The sequence below is a fragment of the Nelusetta ayraudi genome, unplaced genomic scaffold, assembly GCF_046127955.1.
Source record: "Nelusetta ayraudi isolate G7.1 ecotype Tasmania unplaced genomic scaffold, CSIRO-AGI_Nayr_v1 ptg000063l, whole genome shotgun sequence".
NCBI classification, from domain to species: domain Eukaryota; kingdom Metazoa; phylum Chordata; class Actinopteri; order Tetraodontiformes; family Monacanthidae; genus Nelusetta; species Nelusetta ayraudi.
In genome coordinates, this window is record NW_027466113.1 from 5,449,607 (window position 1) to 5,469,743 (window position 20,137).

Genomic DNA, 20,137 nt, shown 5'->3' on the forward strand with positions numbered 1-20,137 from the left:
GAAAACATGATTGGCACGTGGAGGACTTTTTAATGCCAAGCCCACGGTTTTAGAATCAATGCAAGGCGGCGGAGTAAACGTTGACTTCAGGGGGTGGGGGGGGAGATTAGGAGGGTACAGAGGTAGCTATTAAATTGCACGGCGCAAAGCTTTGTCGTGCACATAAAGCATCGCACATCGCGCGGCTCCCAGAGGGGAATTCAATCAGCGTGCAGGGAAATAAACAGAGACACACACGCAGAAGCTAAAACGCCAGGGTCGAGTCTTTATTTTTATTTTGTTGTTGTTGTTGCTGTTGTTGGTTTTTTTTACTTCCATGGTACAGAAAGACCACATCTCTACAGGAAAAGGCTACTAAAAATCACAAGACTTGGATAATCTGGACGACTGACTTGCATGACATGAGCCATTGGATGATGTCACCAGCACGATGTCTGAAGTGGTGGTGGTGATGATGATGATGATGATGATGATGATGATGATAATAATCGTGGTGAGGCCTAGAAAAGTTACCAAACTCAACCTGGCACGAGGGTGGGGAGGGGAGGATAAAGATTTCACTCACGATTAGATAAAATAGACATTTATGAATAAAAGATCTGAAGCCACTCCCACTGCTTCTCTTCACACTGTACACATGCAGGTGGAGACGCGGCCAGACGAGGAGACGAAGCTCCGCGGTGCCTGCTCCTCCTTTGGTGCACCACGTCTCCCAGACAGCTGATTTACTTGATAATAACACAGAGGGAAAATGATGGCTGGTTTTGTTTTGTTTTTGTCGCCGAACGAGACACTTGGCTGTCAGGTGGCATCAATATTGTTGCAGCAAACATCAGTCCTCCACGCCCCCCCCCATCCCCCGCCCCCCAACACCCCTCTTTGATCGTGTGCGCCACTAGCAAGCAGCTCATTTACATGACAACATAAGTCTGTCTTTTGTTGTGCGCCACTCCAGAAACCTTTGGGAACAATCGATTTTCAGCTGGAATTTCTCCTCCTCTTCCTCTTCCTCTTCCTCCTCCGTCCCCTCCTGCTCCTTCTGCTCCTCTCTGTCCTAGCTTGTTGTCAAAATATTCCACGCCCGCCACTGGAAGAGCTTTGTGCTTGGACACATCTCCGTGCTCACCAAGGCGTGACAAAGAGGTGAACATAAGCCAGACAATTAAGAGAAGAGATCATGAGGTGGTCGGGGAAGAAAAAACAACCACACGTGAACCAAAACCAGTCCTATTGCGCACTGTGAAGGGAAAAACTGCATCACTATTTGCATTTCAGGCGCCCAAAGCGGGGAATAAACAGCAATTTTTGGAGCGTGACATGTTAAACACATTGCCTGTTGGCTACGGCTGTGCCAAACGGCTTTGTGAAATACCCCCTTTCTGCGCTTGAAGATACCGAGAATGACTCTTTTTTTTTTTTAACCAGCTGTAAACTCGACAAGAGCCCACAAAGCTACGGTGGAAAATGAAGCGGCGTCACGTCGACGGAGAGTCCGCTGGATGTGGAATTTTGAAACGGCCCCCCCAAGAGCTTCGATGGCGGGCAGCTGCGCTCACTGGCTGTGGAACAGTTGTGGAAGCACAGGTCAGGGCCGGCTCGCGTGTTTTTCCAGGAGTAATGGGATGCGGCACGGCTGTTAAGTCTGCTTGTTTTGGGAATTAGTCACGGCAGGTTGACGGCCCGGTGCGGCTGGGTAGCCGCTCTGGCAGAGCTCGGGGGCCAAACAGGGATGAAAAAAAAAAAAAACAAGAAAGCAGGTTACAGTGACGTCGAGCCGTTGAAAAGACGTGTACACTGAGCACGGAAGAAGGATGCAGGGCGCAGCGGGGTGGAGGGTGGTTGGGGTTTCTTTTGTTGTTTTTCTCCGACCTCAGGGCGGGGGCGGGGGAGTCGAGGAGTTTTGCGATGGCTGGATACCTGGGATCCCTGAATTTGTTTCACAGTTTCAGAGAAAATACATGGCGCTGCGGGCGCAATCACTCCACCCCCAACTCCCATTCCCTCTCACCCCCTCAGGTCCGCTTCATCCTCTTCCTCCTCAAGGCCCCGCAGAAATGTTCACCATATGGAAAAACAGTCAGCTCAGAGGTTCACAACCGGGATCCTGATACAGCGAGGGCGACAAAGAAGAAGAGTTAAGACGGTCGGTCGGTGGGGAAATATGGCAGTGAATTGGGGTTAGAGGGACAGTTCACCCCCTATTGACATTTCAGCCACTACTTTGTGGACAGAGGCTGCGGTGTCGTTTTGTTTTTTGCATTGACATCATTACTGTAATTGTAATTATTATTGCTGTGGAGTGCAATGGCCACCACAGGCGTCATTAGCTGCGTTCCCATTGCAGTTTTTTTTTTGCAAAATCAAAAGAGATTTAGACTACTTGTGAAAAATATTCCGTCTCCTCCTCCGTCCAAACATAAGGTGCCATTGTCACTTGACGTGAACTGGTCACGTGACCCCGTACGTCACGTTCAGTGTTTCCATGACACTTTTGCGATATACCTCTATATCGATACATCTGAAAAACCATCCCATGTGAGCGCAAAAACCTTTTAGCGGTATTTGAGAGGTTTTTCGAAGTTTAGCCATTTCCATTACCGTTTCTTTATTGCGATATCTAGGTTTTGGTGAGGTTGACACGGCAGCCCAAATGGCCTTAAAACAGTGGCGTTTTTGTTTTTTGCCATCTTGACTGTGCTGTGATCACATGAGCGCACCGGATCAGTGACAATGCAAGCACACCTGTTCCTCCATGTTGAAATCCCACCATCACCAATTTCTTGTATTTTTCACCAATTTTTTTTACGGCAGTGTCTTCCAAACACTTGAATGATACCGCAAGAGAAGTCAGGGAAGATTGTGCTTTTCCTGTTTTTCACTGAAGGACACCCTCCAAGCCCAGTGGGTAGAAATCTTCTCGTCCCCCCCTCAAAAAAATCTAAAATGGCTACACAGATTAGAAAACGTCGACAGAGCCTCTACGAGCAAAGTGTTTTGGGTAGCAGATGGGTGAAACCTCCTTTTGGAGGGACCCATCCCTTTATGTCGAGGGACTCTGGGAACCACAACGACGGGAGGAAAGTAGCGGTGAAGAGAGGCCCGGAAGCCGAAAGAGTGCTGCACATTCAGACGGAAAGCAGCATCGCTGGGGACTAAGAGAGTGGCGGCGGGGGGAAAATAGATGGAAGGAGAGGAAGCTGGTGCTGGTGGAGCTGATGGGGAGGCAGGAAGCGAGAGGGAGCACTGGAGCTCACAGCACTATAATTATCCTGATCGAGATTAACTTTAAATACCCTCGAATAACAGCACGGTTTCTTGGACGGCGGCTGGGCGGCCCTCTTTTTTCTCTTCTTTTTTTTTGCAATGACTCATCTGGAGAGGGAGTTTAAAGAAACTGATACATCTCGGCACCGTTCAACCACCCCCCCCCCCCCACCCCCCCTCCTTCCGCGGCGAGCAGCAGCTCTACAGTGCAATTACACCCCATGAACATCCTGGCAGTGAAACACAAAGCAGGTGAGAAGGCTGCTGCACGCAAACAATGGGAGCCGACTTAAATTCCAGAGGTGCTGTGGGACTCGTACACACTTCAGACTTATTGACTCGGACACAAACACACAAACGCTGGCGCGCCCTTGTGCGCATGCACGCACACAGACGGCGCAGAGCCGGCGAGGCGACTCATTACCTCTCCCTGTCTGCGAAGGAGGAAGAGGTGCTGTGCAGCGTCTGCCGGCTGTCCTCGGAAGCCAGGGAGCGAGGGAGCGCCAGGGAGAGCGGAGGGGGCCCGCCACGGGAGAGAGGAGGCTGGTGGCGGGAACAGCTGCGATCATAACTGCAAGAAGAAGGAGGAGGAGGAGGACAGAGGTGGAGAAAGATGGAGAGGGGCGAAAAGAGAGGAGAGGAGAGATGTTTTGGAAAAGGAAGAATGATGACCAGGAGAGAGAGAGAGAGAGTGGGGAGGGAAAAGGGCCGAGGAAAATATTGGAGAGGGTCCGTGACAGACGGAAGGGAATGATTGAGGGGGGGAAGGGCGGTTTTGGGAACGTGGCAAAATGAGAGAAAAGACAGAGGGGAGGGAGAGAGAAAAAGAGAGAAACAAAGTCAGGGGGGCATCAGCATCACGAGCAGCCGTTTAGAATGATGGAGCACATTATTCTGCCACTGTGAGGGAGAATTAGTGCTCTCAACGCACTCATTAGGAGCGCTGTCAGAGAGGAGGGGGGGGGACAGGGGGGGAGGCAGAGCGTGCAGCAGTGGGTGGAGGAAGGGGCAGAGGGGTGACGACATCGCTTTTAGAAACCACAGGAGGGAGGAGGGGAGGAGGGGAGGGCGAAGGCAGAGCCGAGAGTCACAGGTTTTGTTTGGCCTCCGAGGAACAAAACACAACTGTTCTGGAAACCACGGGAAGGCCTTCCTGCACCCCCTCAACACCTGGCAACCCCTGCCTGACTCCCGTCACTCCAGCCTGACAACAGCGCAGCCAACTCAGGCCCTGTTTACACAAAGACGGGGGTGTTTTTTTTTCATCTTCTTCTTCCGCCTTCAGGGAGTAAACTTGCAGTGCCACACCAGGCCTGGCATAGGTACTACATCGTTTGCAGTCGTTTCCAGCGTATCCGTGTATACAGCAATTTTTTTTTTGAATACTTCTTGGTATAAGAGAGCGTCGAAAATGTCCGGTTTCAAAAAAATCAGTCTCTGTGTAAACGGCCCCTCAGACGACTGAAGGGGCCTGACTTGTCTCTGAGCACATATGCCTCCCGCTGCCATGATCATAACGAAGTGGCCAGTGGCCAGTTTCCACTATAGGCTATCATTTCAGTCCATCTGTACAACCACTCCCCTCCCTCCCCGCCCCCACCATCCCCCAATCTAACACATGGCGTTATTTACACATTTATGACACCGAGGCACGAGCCAGTCTATAGAGAGGGCGGCCCTCTGCCATATCGCACTCTGAATCCCAGCAAATCCCACATTTATACGGCCACTTCGGCTCCTCCGGCAGTGTGGAGTGTTTTTTGGGGGGGGTGTTAAGGTTTTTTTGCAATCCTCTAGTCAGGGGTCGACAAAGTGAATTATGAAAGAAAAACCCCATCGCTAATAACGACAGCAGCAGCGGAGGAGCAGGCGGAGGAGGCCACTCTCAGGAACAGAGAGAACGCAGAGTTTATCGTGTATCAGTCCACCAGCGAGCCGCAAGGATTATCTACGCATCTGCAGCCGGACCGGCGGTGCTGACAGAGATAGATAGAGACTGGTGGGGGAGATAAGAGCGGCGGTGGCGGCAGCAGCTGTGCAAAGACTAGTCAGAGCTCGACAGCAGCCGTAACTGGAGGAGAGGAAGGGAAAGTGAAAGAACAGGTATTCAAAGGCGGGGTGGCGATGCCTGTACGGGACACTTCAGAATGGGAGTGAGACACATTTATTACTCCAGTCAACGCAATCTTTGAGAAACCCGCAGAAGCATTCTGGAGCTGGAGGGTGGGAAAGCATTCCAACCCGCTGCTGTTGTCTTGTGTGGTATCAGCACCGTGTTTTTGGTTCAGTCAGAATCCCACTGTGGTCTGTCAGACTGGAGCTGTGTTTAGTGTGACACAGGTGAGTCTTGGCCAAATTCCCACCCGACAAGTGAACTAACTTGTGAGAGCAACACAAACATGCAGTTCCTGCAGCAGAGATTCTCTGCTGGAAACATGGGCTGCGTTCAGACTGCAGGCGAATCTGATTCAAATCAGATTCCTTCTCAAATCCCATTTTTAGGGCTGACTGTCCACACTGTTTTTAGCAAGTGTCCAAATGGGATGTGGCTCTGTTCAGACTGGGCCACATTATTGACCCACCTGACAGGCGTCGTCCAGCGTAGCGTGCAGTGAGACGTCATATAATTGTGACAGCGGCACACGGCCTGGAGCTTGGCTTGAATGGAGCTACAGTATCTCCCCACACACTGATGAGCCAATGACTTTCCTCCTCTGTCCAGGGACTGCTACTGTTTTCTACTCCTTCTGTCTGCTCCATTTCGTTACAGCTCTGCACCTGCATTGGCGCTCTGATGTCACGGACAGTCAAAACCCATCGGTGTGTTTGGAGCTGTTCAGACTAAGACACATCTGAAACTACCTCCCAAAGGTGGTTTCAATCCGTTTTGCAAAAATGGGATTTCGTGTGATTTGTGACTGTTCACACTACAAAAGAGCCATCTGGTTTCAATCTAGATGAGCTAAAAATCAGATTTTGGCTGGCAGTCTGAACGCGGCTATGGGTGTAATCATCCGGAAGCACAGAGGTTGTGTTGCAGTTCTCTCATTTTGTTTTCTTACACTGATTGCACAATGGTCTCTGACTGGATTGAATAATTTGCCTCTGCAGAAATTGTCCCTGGAGCCTCGATTGTTATCGCAGCAAGTCGTAAATTTCAATTTTGAACAAACTGTTCCTTTAAAGCCGCTCCTCACCCCGGTATTCCCTCCCTCCTCTCCTTGATTACCTGCGCCGCTCCGCCGCCGTCTTCACTTTCCGCCCTGCGCGCCGCCGGCTACAGCGCTTTGCCTCGCCGCGATTCCACTTGTCTTTGTCAATTATGGCTGAACTATCGCTTTCAGTGCGAGGAAGGGAGGAACGATTTTTTGAGAAGGAGCGAGGGGAGAATGTGGGGCATGGGGGTGGAGGGTGAGGGGGGTGGGAGGGGGTTCGGAGGAGTGTGGGAACTAAACTGATATTAAGAGAGAGCGTGAAGAAAGGGGACGCGGAAGAGAACAAATTATGCAGATCTGTGCAATGAAGTGAAAAATTGCGATACAAAAGGAATGCGGGCGAGATGAGAAGATAAGAGAATTACAGTGAGGCGTCAAGAGAGGAGGAGGAGGAGGAGGTGGAAGAGGAGGAGGACCAAAGTCTGGAAAGGGGGATGAGAGTGAGAAAAATGAGATCGACTGGAAGGAGGAAAAAGTCAAGGCTGAGACACTGGAAAAAAAGAGGCGGGAGACGTCCCGGCGGTCAAATAAACTGGCTGTTATTGGTTTGATCAGCAAAGCGAGGAAGAGCTTCTACTCCATCACACACACACACACACGCAGCTCCCCGTCTCTGGCTAATGGCCGCAGCCTCCACTTCCTTGGAGGCCTCGCAGGATACAGACTCGCCTATACAGTGTGACGACCTCCTACCCCCCACCTCCCGCCCTGTCTGTGCAATCCGCCAGAGCTTTAACGAGCTGTGGCAGTTTACACCGCGGCGACGGCGGCAGCGAGGCCGCATCACCGCTCTGATCCCGTCCACGCCGACCCTTCCCGGTGGTCGCAGGCGGCGCCGCATCGCATCGGCAGCACTGAAACGACACATCTGCGCCCACGGCGGCTTCCAGGAGGATGCGTGCCGTTAATGAAGTAAGCAATTACACAGCTCGGCTCCTCATGGGTGGTGAGGTGGGAGGTGGGGCGTGATGTGACGTGATGTGGAACAACAGGAGACGCGGACGGAGGAAGGGGAGGAGCGACCACGAGTGTGAGAGCTTCGCAGTCACCGAGGTGTCGTCTTCGCTGGGGCTCAAACATCTGGACTCGTTAAATCCAGCAGCATCTGTTCCGACCTGCCAGCTCTCGTCCTCCGACTTGTCAGAGGGGCCAGGAAGTGGCTACAGGTTCTTCCCAGAAGCAAACAAAGAAATTTGGCAATCTTTGGCTGACCGAGGCCACCGTACATTAGGATTCAACTTGAAAAATAATTATTCATAATTAATAATAATAATAATTTCCAATTCTGCCCTTTAATCTTGTGGGCTTTAAACTGTGTCTTCCCTTTTAAATCATTAAAGGCTCAGTGTTTGATTTTTTTTTTTTTTTTTGCACAACATAGAATTTTTGCGCAAAAAGATTAAAAAAAAAAAAAAAAACTCCATCTGTAGTTTTACTTTGATAAAGTCCCGAATAAATTAAATTGAATGTTTTCATTTGCTGATTTAACTCTGATATCACAGATGGTGCGAGGCAGCTGTGGGCTTGTGAAGTTGGATGTTGGAAAACAGGCGTTGACATTAACTCAGTGTGCAATATGTTCTATTTTATCATTAGATGGCTCTGAACTTTACACAGCGGGCCTTTAATGGCTTTCACATCACCTCATCTGCTCTGAAGGAACGCCACAGTGAGTCCAAAGCGCTCAAGGAAGAAAATAATCCAAAAACGGAGCAAACCAAGATCAATCCGAGATGTCGGAATCATCTTGGTTTGCTGGTTATTCCCTAATTGCTCATATTTACAACTCTTCCTGCAACCAACACACATTCCTTCTTGTCTTGTTTTTGTTGTTTTTTTCTGGGAGGGAAGAATCATCAAGTTTCCTACCAGAGTTTGACAGTAATGATGACTGCCGTCAAGACGAGCAGCGTGGAGATGGTCACCGTGACGTAGAACTGCGGGTCCACTGCAACACACACACACGCAAAGACACATGCACACTCATTACTCGAGTCGTGCCACGTGCACAATTTTGTATCCAGGACAATGGCAGGAGCACCGAATGAAGACGTGGCAGGAGCCGGCCAGACTCCGACTACAACGGCGACGCTAATCCCATGACGTGACGTCTTCTCTGCAATTTGACAGCAGCAGCAGCAGCGGCAGCCAGTTGGTCCTCCGACTGACTGGAGAAAAGTTATCGGCCGCTTCCCCCGGCGGCTCAGACACGGGCGGCTGCACACGGCAGAGTGGCCCCTGGTGGTGACGGCTAACTCCCTGGGGGGCCTGTGTGTGTGTGTGCATGTGTGTGTGTGTATGCGTGCACTGTAGCTGGGGGCCACCTTCACTTTTTTGGGAAAATCCTTCACGCGGACGGATCCCCCCTGATGCCCACCTTCCTCCGTCTCCGTCTCCTCCGCCCCCGGGTCCTCCTCCTCCTGCTCCTCTTCCTCTTCCTCCTCCGCTCCCTCCCGGTTCAGCGTCCGCTGCTGTCCGTCCTCCTCACGCGCCGGCTGCACGCTGCCGTCGCCGTAGAGCCAGTACTCGGCCGCCGTGGCCTGCGGCCGCATGGCGTCCGTCTCCTGGCTGGAGAGGAAGTGATAGGTCTCATCCTCCAGCTGCTGGGTGGGACCCCAGACCACGGCCCACAGGGGGGTCGGTGTGACCTGGCCGGTGACGGACAGCTGCGCCGACGGGGCGTCCGTCGCCTCCTTGTCGGCGTCGTCGGCGTCCTCCTGGTTGCAGGCGGAGGGCCGGGCCGCCAGCGCCACCAGGAGGAGGAGGGGGACGAGGCAGCGGGGGGCAGGCGCTCGTGCAACAGGAGAGATGGAGCTGAGGGAGGCGGACGGAGAAGAAGGTGAGAAGGTGGCCGGAGAAGTTTAAAGTCCTAAGAAAATGTGTCGGCCCTGCGTGAGCTCATCAGCTCGCCGCATCGATCGGCCGCCGCCAGCCGTCACTCAGGGTGACATCTCATGCAAGCCCCCCCCCCCATCCTCCCCCGTCTCGCTCACCTCAGATCATATCTGTCTTACCATCTCTCCATTGCTTCGCTCTCTTCACGGAGACTCCGCTCCTCCGGTCATCTCTCTCCCTCCCTCTCCCTCCCACTCTCTCTGCAAGAGAGGACAGAGGAGCAGGGAAGAGAGACGGAGCAAGAGGAGGGAAAGGGAGGGGGGGGTCCGTTTTATCTTTTCTTTTCAGATTCAAATATAGATAAAAAAAGAAAAAAAAACAGGCAGAGCAGCAAGCAAAGAGTCAACTGTCACTTTTTCACCCTAAAAGGCAAAAAAAAAATTAAAAATCAATCTCAGACATCACCGAGCTTTTCAACTCAACTCTTATCTGATACGGCCACATTTCTGCACAAACTCCACAGTTCAGCTCCCCAGAGAGCACTGCCAGTATTTCAAATGCAGTAAAAGCATGCACACACACACGCACGCACACACACACACACACCTGAGCGCAAAACATTTATCACCATTAAGAGGCGACACGCGTGTAAGCCAAAGACTCTGTGGCACTTTGAGCCGACAGCGGTCATCTCCCATCTTCAGCCGCTGCCAAAATGCCAGAGAAATGTCACCAAGACACACACACACACACACACACAGATGCGCACGCACACGCACACACACAGTCCGACACATATCAGTTTATCATACCTACCTCTAGCAGTGGAGAAAGGGAATGAGAGGGAGACAGAGAGAAAGGGGTAGATATAGAGAGCAAGAGAGGGAGTAAAAAAAAAGCATCGGTTGCCGTAGTGACTGAGACATGTAGTCTGGTGGAGTAAGAGAGGGGAGAGAGAGTGAGAGAGAGAGAGAGTGAGAGAGAGAGTGAGAGAGAGAGCAGTGTAGGGGGGCATGAGAGGGAAGCGAAAGAGATTTAAATGCTAATTGTGGGTGTCTGTGCGCGTGTGCGTGCGTGTGTGTTTAAAATGGGTTCAATTAAATGGATGCAGTGGCAAAGTAACGAATTTGACAAGTCAAACACGGATGATACAGTCGACGGCATTACTGAACTCATTTAAGAAGCCTGGGGAGGGAGGGCGAGGGGGGTGATTTTTTTTTTTCTCTTCTTCCTCTCTCTCTCTTTTTCTCTCTCTTCCACTCTGTAAAACTGTCAATTATGTTTAGAAAAACAGAGAGGACGCCCAGGAGAGAGCGAGAGAGGAGAAGAAGAAGAAGAAGAAGAAGAAGAAGAAGTGAGGACGGGATTAAATTTAATTTACATGCGTTTACGGAGGCTGAGCCAGTAGAGCCGGGCAGAGCGGAGCTGAGTGTTAGTGAGGGAGACGCGGCGGCCGGGTCGCAATGAAGACAAACAGCCGGAGCGGCTTCGGAGGCAAGAGTGTGACGTTTTTATTGTCCATGGGAAAAAAAAAAAATAGAATATATTTACAATGGCTGGATCTTTCACTCACTCACACACACACACACACACACACACACACACACACACACACACACACACACACACACACACACACACACACACACGCACACACGTGCGCTCCCTCGGTCCTTATGCTGCTCCTTCGACACTGAGAGACTGTCACACTCCTCCCCCCGTCCCTCCCTCCTCCCTCCCTCCTCTCATTTCCTCTTCATGCCTGCAGGCCGTTGTGTCCTCCTCCTCCTCGCGCCAGAGACCGCCGCTCACTGGAGAGCGCAGCGCATCCAGGAGGAGCCCGCCCCTCCGCTGTCCTCCGCATCGCTCCGCCGCCGCCGCCGCCGCTCGTCTCCCCCCTGATCGTCCTCGTCCTCGTCCTCGTCCGGATCTAAATTCGACAAGGAGGTCACGGGGATTCGTCACGACGTCGGCTGTCTAAAATTAACTTGACGGTGGGCTCTGTTGTTCTGCGGGTGCTCGTCAGGCCCGTCTGAAAAGGGAAGTTTGTGCGTGTGTGTGTGTGTGTGTGTGTGTGTGTGTGTGTGTGTGTCTTTCTCCCTACCGTCAGTGTCCTCGCCATCCTCCGTGTCCCCCTCTGACTCCAGCGAGCTCGACTCCAAGCAGCTGTTTCTCCACACTGTGACGTCACCTCTGTGGGAGGAAAGGAAAAAAAAAGAGAGGCTCATCACACCCTTAAACATCTTAATACCCGCCGTGTGTCAATATTAAATCCTGCCGCACGTGATAAATCCCCCAATACAAGCCTCAGGAATTAGCTTTGCAAATGACCTTGGAGGGAAATATGCAAATACGGAATGATAATCAAGCACTTAAAGAGTGGAAAAGTTTTTTTTCGAGGGGGGAGGCTGCGACGCCCAACCTCTGCTTCCCGGAGCTGGGGAGCTGCTCCCATACGATGAGGTCGCGACCTCCGGTGACCCAGCGGTGGTCGCCGCTCCCTGTGGTCCACGTGGCCAGGCAGAGGATTCTGGGAGCTTGGGGCCAGGTCAGAGAGGCCATGTAGCGACACCCAGGCATGGAGAACACTGGAAAGGGGGAGGGGGGGGGGGCGATCGAGGGGGACAGGTGTGAGTGAGAGAGTGAGAGAGAGTGAGCGGCACGACGGAAACTTCTGGCGGGTGTGCGGACTCACAATTCAGCGAGCTCTCGCCGTTGGCCAGATCGTAGCAGGAGCCAATTAGCAGGCCTCCTGTCTGGTGGGCGCAATCTGTCACCCCGGACAGGCTGCTGTGATTGGTCAGTCTGGACATCATCCCTGAGATAATTGGACAGATGTTAGGCAGGAAGCATTATGCAAATGCATCCAGCATCCACCACCTCCCACCTTCCCGCTTGTATCACACACACACACACACACACACACACACACACATACAATTTTGGACAAAAATAAAATCCCAATTTCTTTTCTCTGAGAACTCAATTTTTACTACAAAAGACAATGGAATAAATTATTTCATAATAATATTTTATCTTTATTTTTAAAGAAAAATAGCAAACAAATTTCCCTCTTAGGAACAAAGTGCAACTGAAAGATGCTGTAAAGCCTCCTTGGGTTTAGTAAAGTGACGACATTTACAGTGTTCTTGACCAAACAAAGTTGAATCCCTAGGGATGAATGAAGTGAGAACCTCACTTTCAACAAACTACACTTGCAAATAAACAGATTCTTCATAAACAAAGATGAAGTTCCCTTGTTTGGGACTAAAGTGAAAACTTGAGAACCAAACACAGAAGAATCCCCTTGTGGATAAAGTGACAACCTTAACTGTCTTTCACAAAACATCAATTTCAAAATAAAAGGTCTTTCTATCATCTTGAACAACAACAAATGAATAAAGAGCAAAACTTTCACATTTTGTAATCATGTGAGAGGAAAATAGATTTTAAGATTTTCCTTTTTTTTTAACATCGTCTTGACTAAAAAAAATTAATCGATTAATTGATTTAAAATTGATTAATTGCACAGCCCTAACACACACACAGACACACACAGAGACAGTGTCAGTGTTCGGCTCGCTATAGGCCTCACCGCTCCGCCACTCCAGGATCTTCAGCCAAGCTCGGCCGTGCGCCACGAACAGCCGCTCCCCCCGCGGGCTGAGGGCGAGGCGGCCGTCCGGGCCCCCGCCGCCGCAGCCTGTCACCTGGCCGCTCCAGTGGTGCAGCAGCCGCAGAGGGTCCCGCTCGGAGCAGCGGTTCTCCCACACGGACACGCCCCCTTCAGCCGAGCCACTGAACACCAGCGGACCCTGAGACTGCGGAGGGCACAGGAGACACGGTTGTCATGGTGATCTGCCTCTTTCGCCGGATTGCGTGCGAGCACGTGTGTGTGTGCGTGGATTTGAATTGTGCGAACAATTTAAAAATGTATACTTGAATAAATGAAAAGCACTTTGCATCATAAACAGCAAAGAGCAGGACAATGATGCGCTCAGCTTTGAGACTTTAGGTACATTCTGACGATTACAAATGGGGGGGAAAATGCGGATATTAAGATGTGGGTTTCAATATTGCAACAAGAGCCCCCTTCCCCCCCCCTTTTGTGCTTAAAATACGTACAGTGAACGCTCAAAAATTGGCCCCGGAAACGGCGGCTTAACGTCTCACCGAACCTCTTTGATTCTCCACCCCCCCCCCCCCCCCCTCTTTGATAGCAATACATTTTCCTCCAGAGAGACTCTTTCCTGCAAATGAATGAAATAATTCCGGACAAACCTTTTTACGGATAAAGACGCTTAGTGAGTTTGTTGTGTTGCAAAGCAGGCTTGAGAGTGAAGCCGAGTGCGGTCAGGGTGGACAGTGGTGGTGCAAGGGGGGTTCAGGGGGGCGGCGGGGGGGTGGCGGCCCACCTACCTGCAGGGAGGTGACGGCCTCCTGGTGAGCGTTGATTGATTGGCAGTTTTGGAAAGTGTGCCAGCTCCAGGCCTGAACTTTCCCCCCGTCTGAGAGAGGAGGGGGGGGGGGGGGGGACAGAGCGTGAGGTTAACGTCTGCTGACAGGCGTCTGGCAGTCATTACCGCCGGTCACGGTGGGGCCCACCTGAGCCGGGCTGCCCTCACCGTGAGCCTCCGTCTCTCCGCCTTGCGCTCGCTGGTCGCAGCGTGACGCTCTCACCGCCAAACGCTGAATAAACTTTACAAAACCGGGCGTCTGCGCAGGCTACCGCCCGCGTGTGTTTGCGAGACCCAGCAAATAACGTCGAAATAGATACAAATGTGAACAGGCAACCACCGGCGGGGGGACCTGGTTATGTTATCACTTTGACGTCAAATGTCTGCCGTCACGCCCGAGCGCACCTTCAGTGTCCCTCTGCGGGGAAAAACACACCTGACCCAGTGACGATGTAGCCGTCTCCCTCCGGCACGAAGCAGAGCGCCGTCACGGCGTTGAACGTGTAGATTGACTTTACGCACTGGCCTGGAGGGGGAAGGAGAAGAAAAATACTAATTTACAGTAATTGACGGCAAACAGACCGGCAGAGGCTCAGCAGCAGAGCGAGCGTGATGCACACACACCCGCACACAGGAGCCTTAGTTAGACTCAGCCCTGAGGCACTGTCTGCTATAGATGGTATATATAGATATAGAGCCATATAGATAGATAGATAGATAGATAGATAGATAGATAGATAGATAGATAGATAGATAGATATTGAGAATGAGTTCCACTTTGTGTTTTATTGCCCTTTGTACCATGAGTTGCGTCATAAGTTGTTTGCTAGGTGTAAAACTGTTGATTTGTTGTGGCTGAATGATGCAGACAGTCTGAAATGTTTGGGGTTTTTTTGATTACAGGGTTTTCGCCCTTGCCGAATATTTATAGAAAGCCTGGACCAAGAAAACAAAAATTACATTTAGGTGAGACATTAAGTCTGTTCTGTTCTTTTATTTTGTTTTCCCCTTTATTTATGTGTTATCCTGCAGCGAATTGTGGCGTCATCTAAAGGAAGTGAATGTTACTGTATAATTCTAATACGGTTTTTGTGGTGTCTATTTGGACGTGACATGATGATAGATAGATAGATAGATAGATAGATAGATAGATAGATAGATAGATAGATAGGTGTGTGTGTGTGTGTGTGTGTGTGTGTGTGTGTGTGTGTGTGTGTGTGTGTGAAGGTCTGCTGGTGCAGTTCAGCATACCAATGTCCAGGGCCCAGATCTTCACACAGCAGTCTGCAGAGCCACTCAAAATAAACCTCTCCTTGTCGGACAGAGACAGCGACCAGGCTGGCGCAGGGGGCAAACGAGCAGAAGAGGACAGAGGAAGGAGGGGGGAGGGATGAGGAGGGTGAGGAGGAGGAAGGAACAAGGGTCAAAAGGAGGAGAGAAATCGATTGAGCCGGGCACAAACAGCAAACGAGTGACAATGCAGAAAATACAAAAACAGACAATGCGAGGTGACGGGAGAATAATTAAAAAAAGAAAAAAAGCAGGCAAAGAAACAGTCAAATTAGTGGATGCTCTTGTGAGCTGCGTCTTTAACTGTATGTGCCGCCTGTATAGAGTTCTGCAGGGGGCGCAGGGGGGGGTGGAGGCTTGTAGGAGGAGAGATGGAGAGGCTGCTGGAGTTCAAGTGATGCAGGAGCGGCTGCTGCTTCAGACAGTGAGTGAATTCTCAATAGAGTCGGCTGAGTTTATCTCTCACCGGGTTCTGTCTGATGAGCCGCTCCTATAATTACCACACATACACCACTCAGATGTAGACGGCCCCATATGCAACTGTGAGACTGTGTGTGTGTGTGTGTGTGTGTGTGTGTGTGTGTGTGTGTGTGTGTGTGTGCTTACCCAGCCTCTTGCAGAACTCAGGGGGAGGCGCAGACAGGCAGGTGACCCCGCCCGAGTGGCCGCCCAGGTTCTTGTGCTCCGTCGCCGTGGGAACGTGCCACACCTTCACCGTCGTGTCTCGGCTGTGCAGAGGACAACAGTTGACAGAGTGGCAGAGAGGAGGGCAGATCAGGGGTCACTTGCAAATTCACTGTTGATTCATTGGGAGAATATACAGAAATAAATGACACAGAAATATTGAATACTAAAATCATAAACTCACTGACATTGTGAGGTGTTTTTTTTTATTTTTTTATTCTTTCCTAATTTCTTAAGGAAATGGTTTGAACTCCGACTTCCCAAAATAAATGTTCACTTTTTTAAGCATCTTCAACAGCGCCCAGTGGTTTGGATGTGTTCTTCCTAGGACATGACAGGCTAGCCAGTAGTGACAGGTCGTTTGCCAACAAATCGGTTCTAAGAGTCGGCTCCTGATTGGCTGGGAGCCGGTTTTTCCCCCCCTGGTGCCGATTGCTTTTTGTTTTAGTGTTTTTTCGAAAGCGGCACAAGATTAGGATAAACTGATTTTTTTTTTAGCTGAAAGCTGCTTTTTGTTTGTTTTGCAAATATTTTGCTTTTATTTTGATGTTTGTTGATGTGTTCTTTTACTTGTACAAAGTCGTATTAGGGTGGGTGTTTGTTTTGTTATATTACATTTATTTTTTTACAGTACTGTGTTCCATATTGAATGTATAAATATAAATGTATGTGTTTGTGTCAAGCATGTGAGGTTTATAACTGCACTAACATTAGCCACGGTGGGTAGCCTTGCTGGCAGGCAAATACGGGAGGAAATCAGTGTAAGACTCTGAGCTATAACCTGCTTTATATGTAAACATAGAACATTCCTCAAGAGTTGATGCCTCTGGCTAAAAGTGCATAGAGGGAAACATTAACGAGGACACGCAGACTCCCGCAGTGACGACAGGCAGGACAAGTTTCCAGCTATCAGCCAATCAGATGCCAGGTGTGACGCCGTTCTTCAATTATCCACTTCATTATGCACCGAGGAAAACAGAAGAGGCCCCAAAATGTCAATTATGAGTTCATCTCATCAGAGAAAAAATACAATTTTCCAGGGCGGAATTTCAGTTTTCCAGTATGTAGTTTCTATTCCGGTGCTAAGTAGCGTCTGAGGGAGGGTGGACGCAAACAAGCCGACGTTAAATGACGTTCGCCGCAGCTCCCAGGCGACTTGGACCCGGCGACCGGCTGAGAGGCGGCAAGACAAACACGCGGCAGACGTTGAGGGAGCGAGCGGCGGCATATTAAGGGGTGTGGGGGTGTAAATTAGGCGAAATGTTCACTTTGCGCAGCCATTATGCAAATGAGGACTTCGTCTTGGCATTACCTTCCCGAAACCACCATGCTGTTGATGGCGACCACGCAGGTGACGATGTCGTTGTGGCCCTCCAAGCGCCTCAGGCGGAACCTCGCCTTCTCCCAGGCTGACCGGAGCTGTGTGAATTTGTCTTCTGCGAGGGAGAGATAGAAAGGGAGAGAGAGAGAGGGAGAGAGAGAGAGAGAGAGAGGAGATGGGTGCAATGAGCTAAACCTGCCTGCCGAGCACAGCGGCCTGTTAATCTGGCCACTTCCACGTTTATGGATTAAGCTGCCGGGGCGGAGCTAATTTAGCTTCATGGGCTGCAGAAATGCTGCTACTTTATTCAAAGGGAGTCAATGCTGCATTTTGGTTCTAATGTTGGTCGTCACACGGGCTCTGGGTACCAGAATGATCTGAAACTAGACGTTACGGCTAATTTGCGAGGTTTGTTATCAATTTAACATTCTGCAGTGAACTGTTTTAATCATCTTTTCTTGGTTTTTTTGTGCGCTTTCAGAATCCCACCCTCCTGTCGCTGTGCCTCGGCTGCATCCCGACAGGGATCCGACACGCAGACACTCTCGGTCCTCTCCAGCTGTCCAGCTGTCTCCGCGCCACCTCCTCCGTCTTGCCGCCTGGCAGTCGGCGCTGGCGCCGCCTGAGCTTTGGACACCTTTCCTCCCTTAAGGATCTTGGAGGCTGGAGGGTGCGGTGATGGAAGGGCCTCGGGGGCGTCTTCCCTGTGCCAGTACAGAGAGCAAGACCTGAATGAATAACCAGCGATGCTGGACGCTCGTAGCAACCCTCTGTGACAGGAGGCGTGCAACTGCGGAGGATCCTCATACGGGGGGAAAAAAATGCCTGCCTTTAATTAAAAACTCCTTAAACGTGTGTGTGTGAGGCTCCTCTCAGAACACTGTCCTAAAAGGCTTTACTGCACAGGATTGCCTCCATAAATGATATTTACACATGTCACGGTCATGAGAATTTTCTCGTTTTCCTCAAGCATGACGGCGTATGACCTCCAGTGTGTTTGGACAGACGTACAAAAAAATAATCAAAGGCTTCAAAGTGAATGCTTTTGCTTTTGAAGAATTATGTTTCTCTCCATCTGTTCCCCCCCCCCCCCCCCCCCCTTCGCTGGTACCTCGCCCTCACTTCCTTACACTTGTCTTTTCATCTTCTCCTTTTTCTCGTCTCCCAAGATCCCCAGAGTTTGCTGCGGGCCAGAAAGCTGCAGCTGAAGCTCAGCCAATCTGGAACGCAGCTCCGCCTTTCTGGAGATCTGAGGGGGGTAGAAGGCACGAGATTGGTTGTAAAAAAAAAAACCAAGATGCAAAAAATCCACAAGTTGTTTATGCACAACCAACACGCGCAGCCGGTCGTGTATCATCACGCTGAAAGCGAAGTGGAACATCAAATGCAGAAGATCCTGCCGTGAACCAGTGACTGGATAAGGCACCAGTTGTTCACCTAAAATGACGAGATTACTCTCCAGAGTGAAATGAGACACTGCGAGTTCTGCACATAAAACGTCTATTATTTAAATGGTGACAAAAGCAGCATGATGCCTTATTGTCGCCCTGGTTGCAGATTGTCATGTCTCAGGAAAATAACTCCTGATAATGTCCTGGTGATCTCATCACAGCGTCGGCTCGGCAGCCACAATTTTATGGTTTTCTCCAGATAGCGGGCTCAGGGTTTGAAATTAGATGGGCAATTAAGTGGCAGAAAGATTTTCCTGATATCGTTTTGATATGTTTTGAAGGCAGGCAGGCAGTATCTTGTTGATGAAATCAAAACAAGCACCTGATCTGGAGAGTAACAAGGGATGACTGATGAGTTCATTCCTCAGACCGACTGAGGGACGAAAGCAATTACAACCCAACGCACATGTGATTTGCTGCAAGAAATATCGACGATAAGTGATGGCTTTGTTATATATTTGGATAACAACATGCTAGTGGTGTTAACATTTCTAATTAGTTTTCTCATTCCAGCTTCTTTTTTTTTTTTTCTTTTTTTTTATCACTGACCAGCCAACTGGTCTTCATAGGAGAGTTTTAATGGCACAAAGTTGGGCCCAACCTACTGCATTTAGATTTACTGGCCGTTAGATTTATCACAAGCCAATATTAGAATATTTGAAGTTTCCCCTGAACAGCATTAAAAAAAAAAAAAATTAATAGCGTTGGGGTTGGTAGATATCTACTAAGCAGGTATCTGATAAAAAAAAAAAAAAAAAGAAAGAAAGAAAAAGAAAAAAGAAAAAGGAAGCAAATCTCTGGCCAGTAATGGAAGCTAATTATCTGCATAAATAACCGTTTTATTATGATATAGTAATAACCTTTGGTCATGACACAATGTGGATTTATGTAACTGTGGTGCAGGCAAAACCTCCTAAATCTGACACTTAAGAGGATGGGAGAAGAGTCGAGCTGCTCTTGTTGTTGCGCCTGACTGCAATGTGAAGGTTGATGATCGCAGACGGGGGAACGGGATCGTGTGTTTCTGTACCTTGAATCTCTCCTCTGGGGTCAGACTGAATTTTATCTCCAGGTTTTCAATCTGTCTCAATTTCTTCTGCAGCTTCCTCACCTCCCCCATTTGGAAACGTCGCGATTCGTGGAAAAAGGCGCCCAAGTCCAAAGCCAAACTGCACGAGACGTTCAACAGTCAGACTGGGTTTAATTTAATGTTATCGATTTGCAGCATCGCCTTTCAATAGACAATCTGGACGGCCTTTGGCAGATACTTGAATGGATCAGGCGGCTACACCGGGTTGTGTTCCGTTGAGTAGACGTGTCGCCGGATGTTGACAATACGCTTGAGGTGTATTACTGTCCCTACAGCGACACCATGTGGACACTGAGGCAATTGCCAACTGGCGATTGGATATTCTGATTCCACCACCACAATCCAAATTATGTTAGGAGTAATTACAATTACCTCATAAATACATGCGCTACCCATTAGTAAGACAATGCAAAAATATACCGTCACACAACATATGCAAACAGCCTACCTCTTCTTGACGTTAGTTGTCCAGAAGGCATCTTTTGAAGAAACACACTAAGTGGTAAGAATTCATGCTTCAAACACAATTT

The 20,137-nt window shown here is 49.9% G+C and overlaps 2 protein-coding genes across 2 annotated transcripts; both read right to left on the bottom strand.

Moving 5' to 3' along the window:
* Positions 1-286: 286 nt before the first annotated feature.
* On the bottom strand, positions 287-9,504 carry pianp (PILR alpha associated neural protein). Its single transcript, XM_076041262.1, has 5 exons — positions 9,494-9,504; positions 8,857-9,293; positions 8,349-8,427; positions 3,689-3,835; positions 287-2,104 (listed from the first exon to the last, which is right to left on the bottom strand). The coding sequence occupies exons 1-5, from the start codon at positions 9,502-9,504 to the stop codon at positions 2,083-2,085; spliced, it is 696 nt and encodes a 231-aa protein (XP_075897377.1). The 3' UTR covers positions 287-2,082.
* Positions 9,505-10,879: 1,375 nt separating this feature from the next.
* On the bottom strand, positions 10,880-19,844 carry LOC142898336 (uncharacterized). Its single transcript, XM_076041250.1, has 13 exons — positions 19,548-19,844; positions 18,197-18,315; positions 17,556-17,770; positions 17,058-17,181; positions 15,668-15,789; positions 15,023-15,109; positions 14,208-14,297; positions 13,734-13,822; positions 12,910-13,135; positions 12,010-12,132; positions 11,737-11,902; positions 11,419-11,507; positions 10,880-11,244 (listed from the first exon to the last, which is right to left on the bottom strand). Exons 1-13 carry the CDS (start codon positions 19,635-19,637, stop codon positions 11,123-11,125), a joined length of 1,662 nt encoding a protein of 553 aa, XP_075897365.1. The 5' UTR covers positions 19,638-19,844; the 3' UTR covers positions 10,880-11,122.
* Positions 19,845-20,137: the final 293 nt, after the last annotated feature.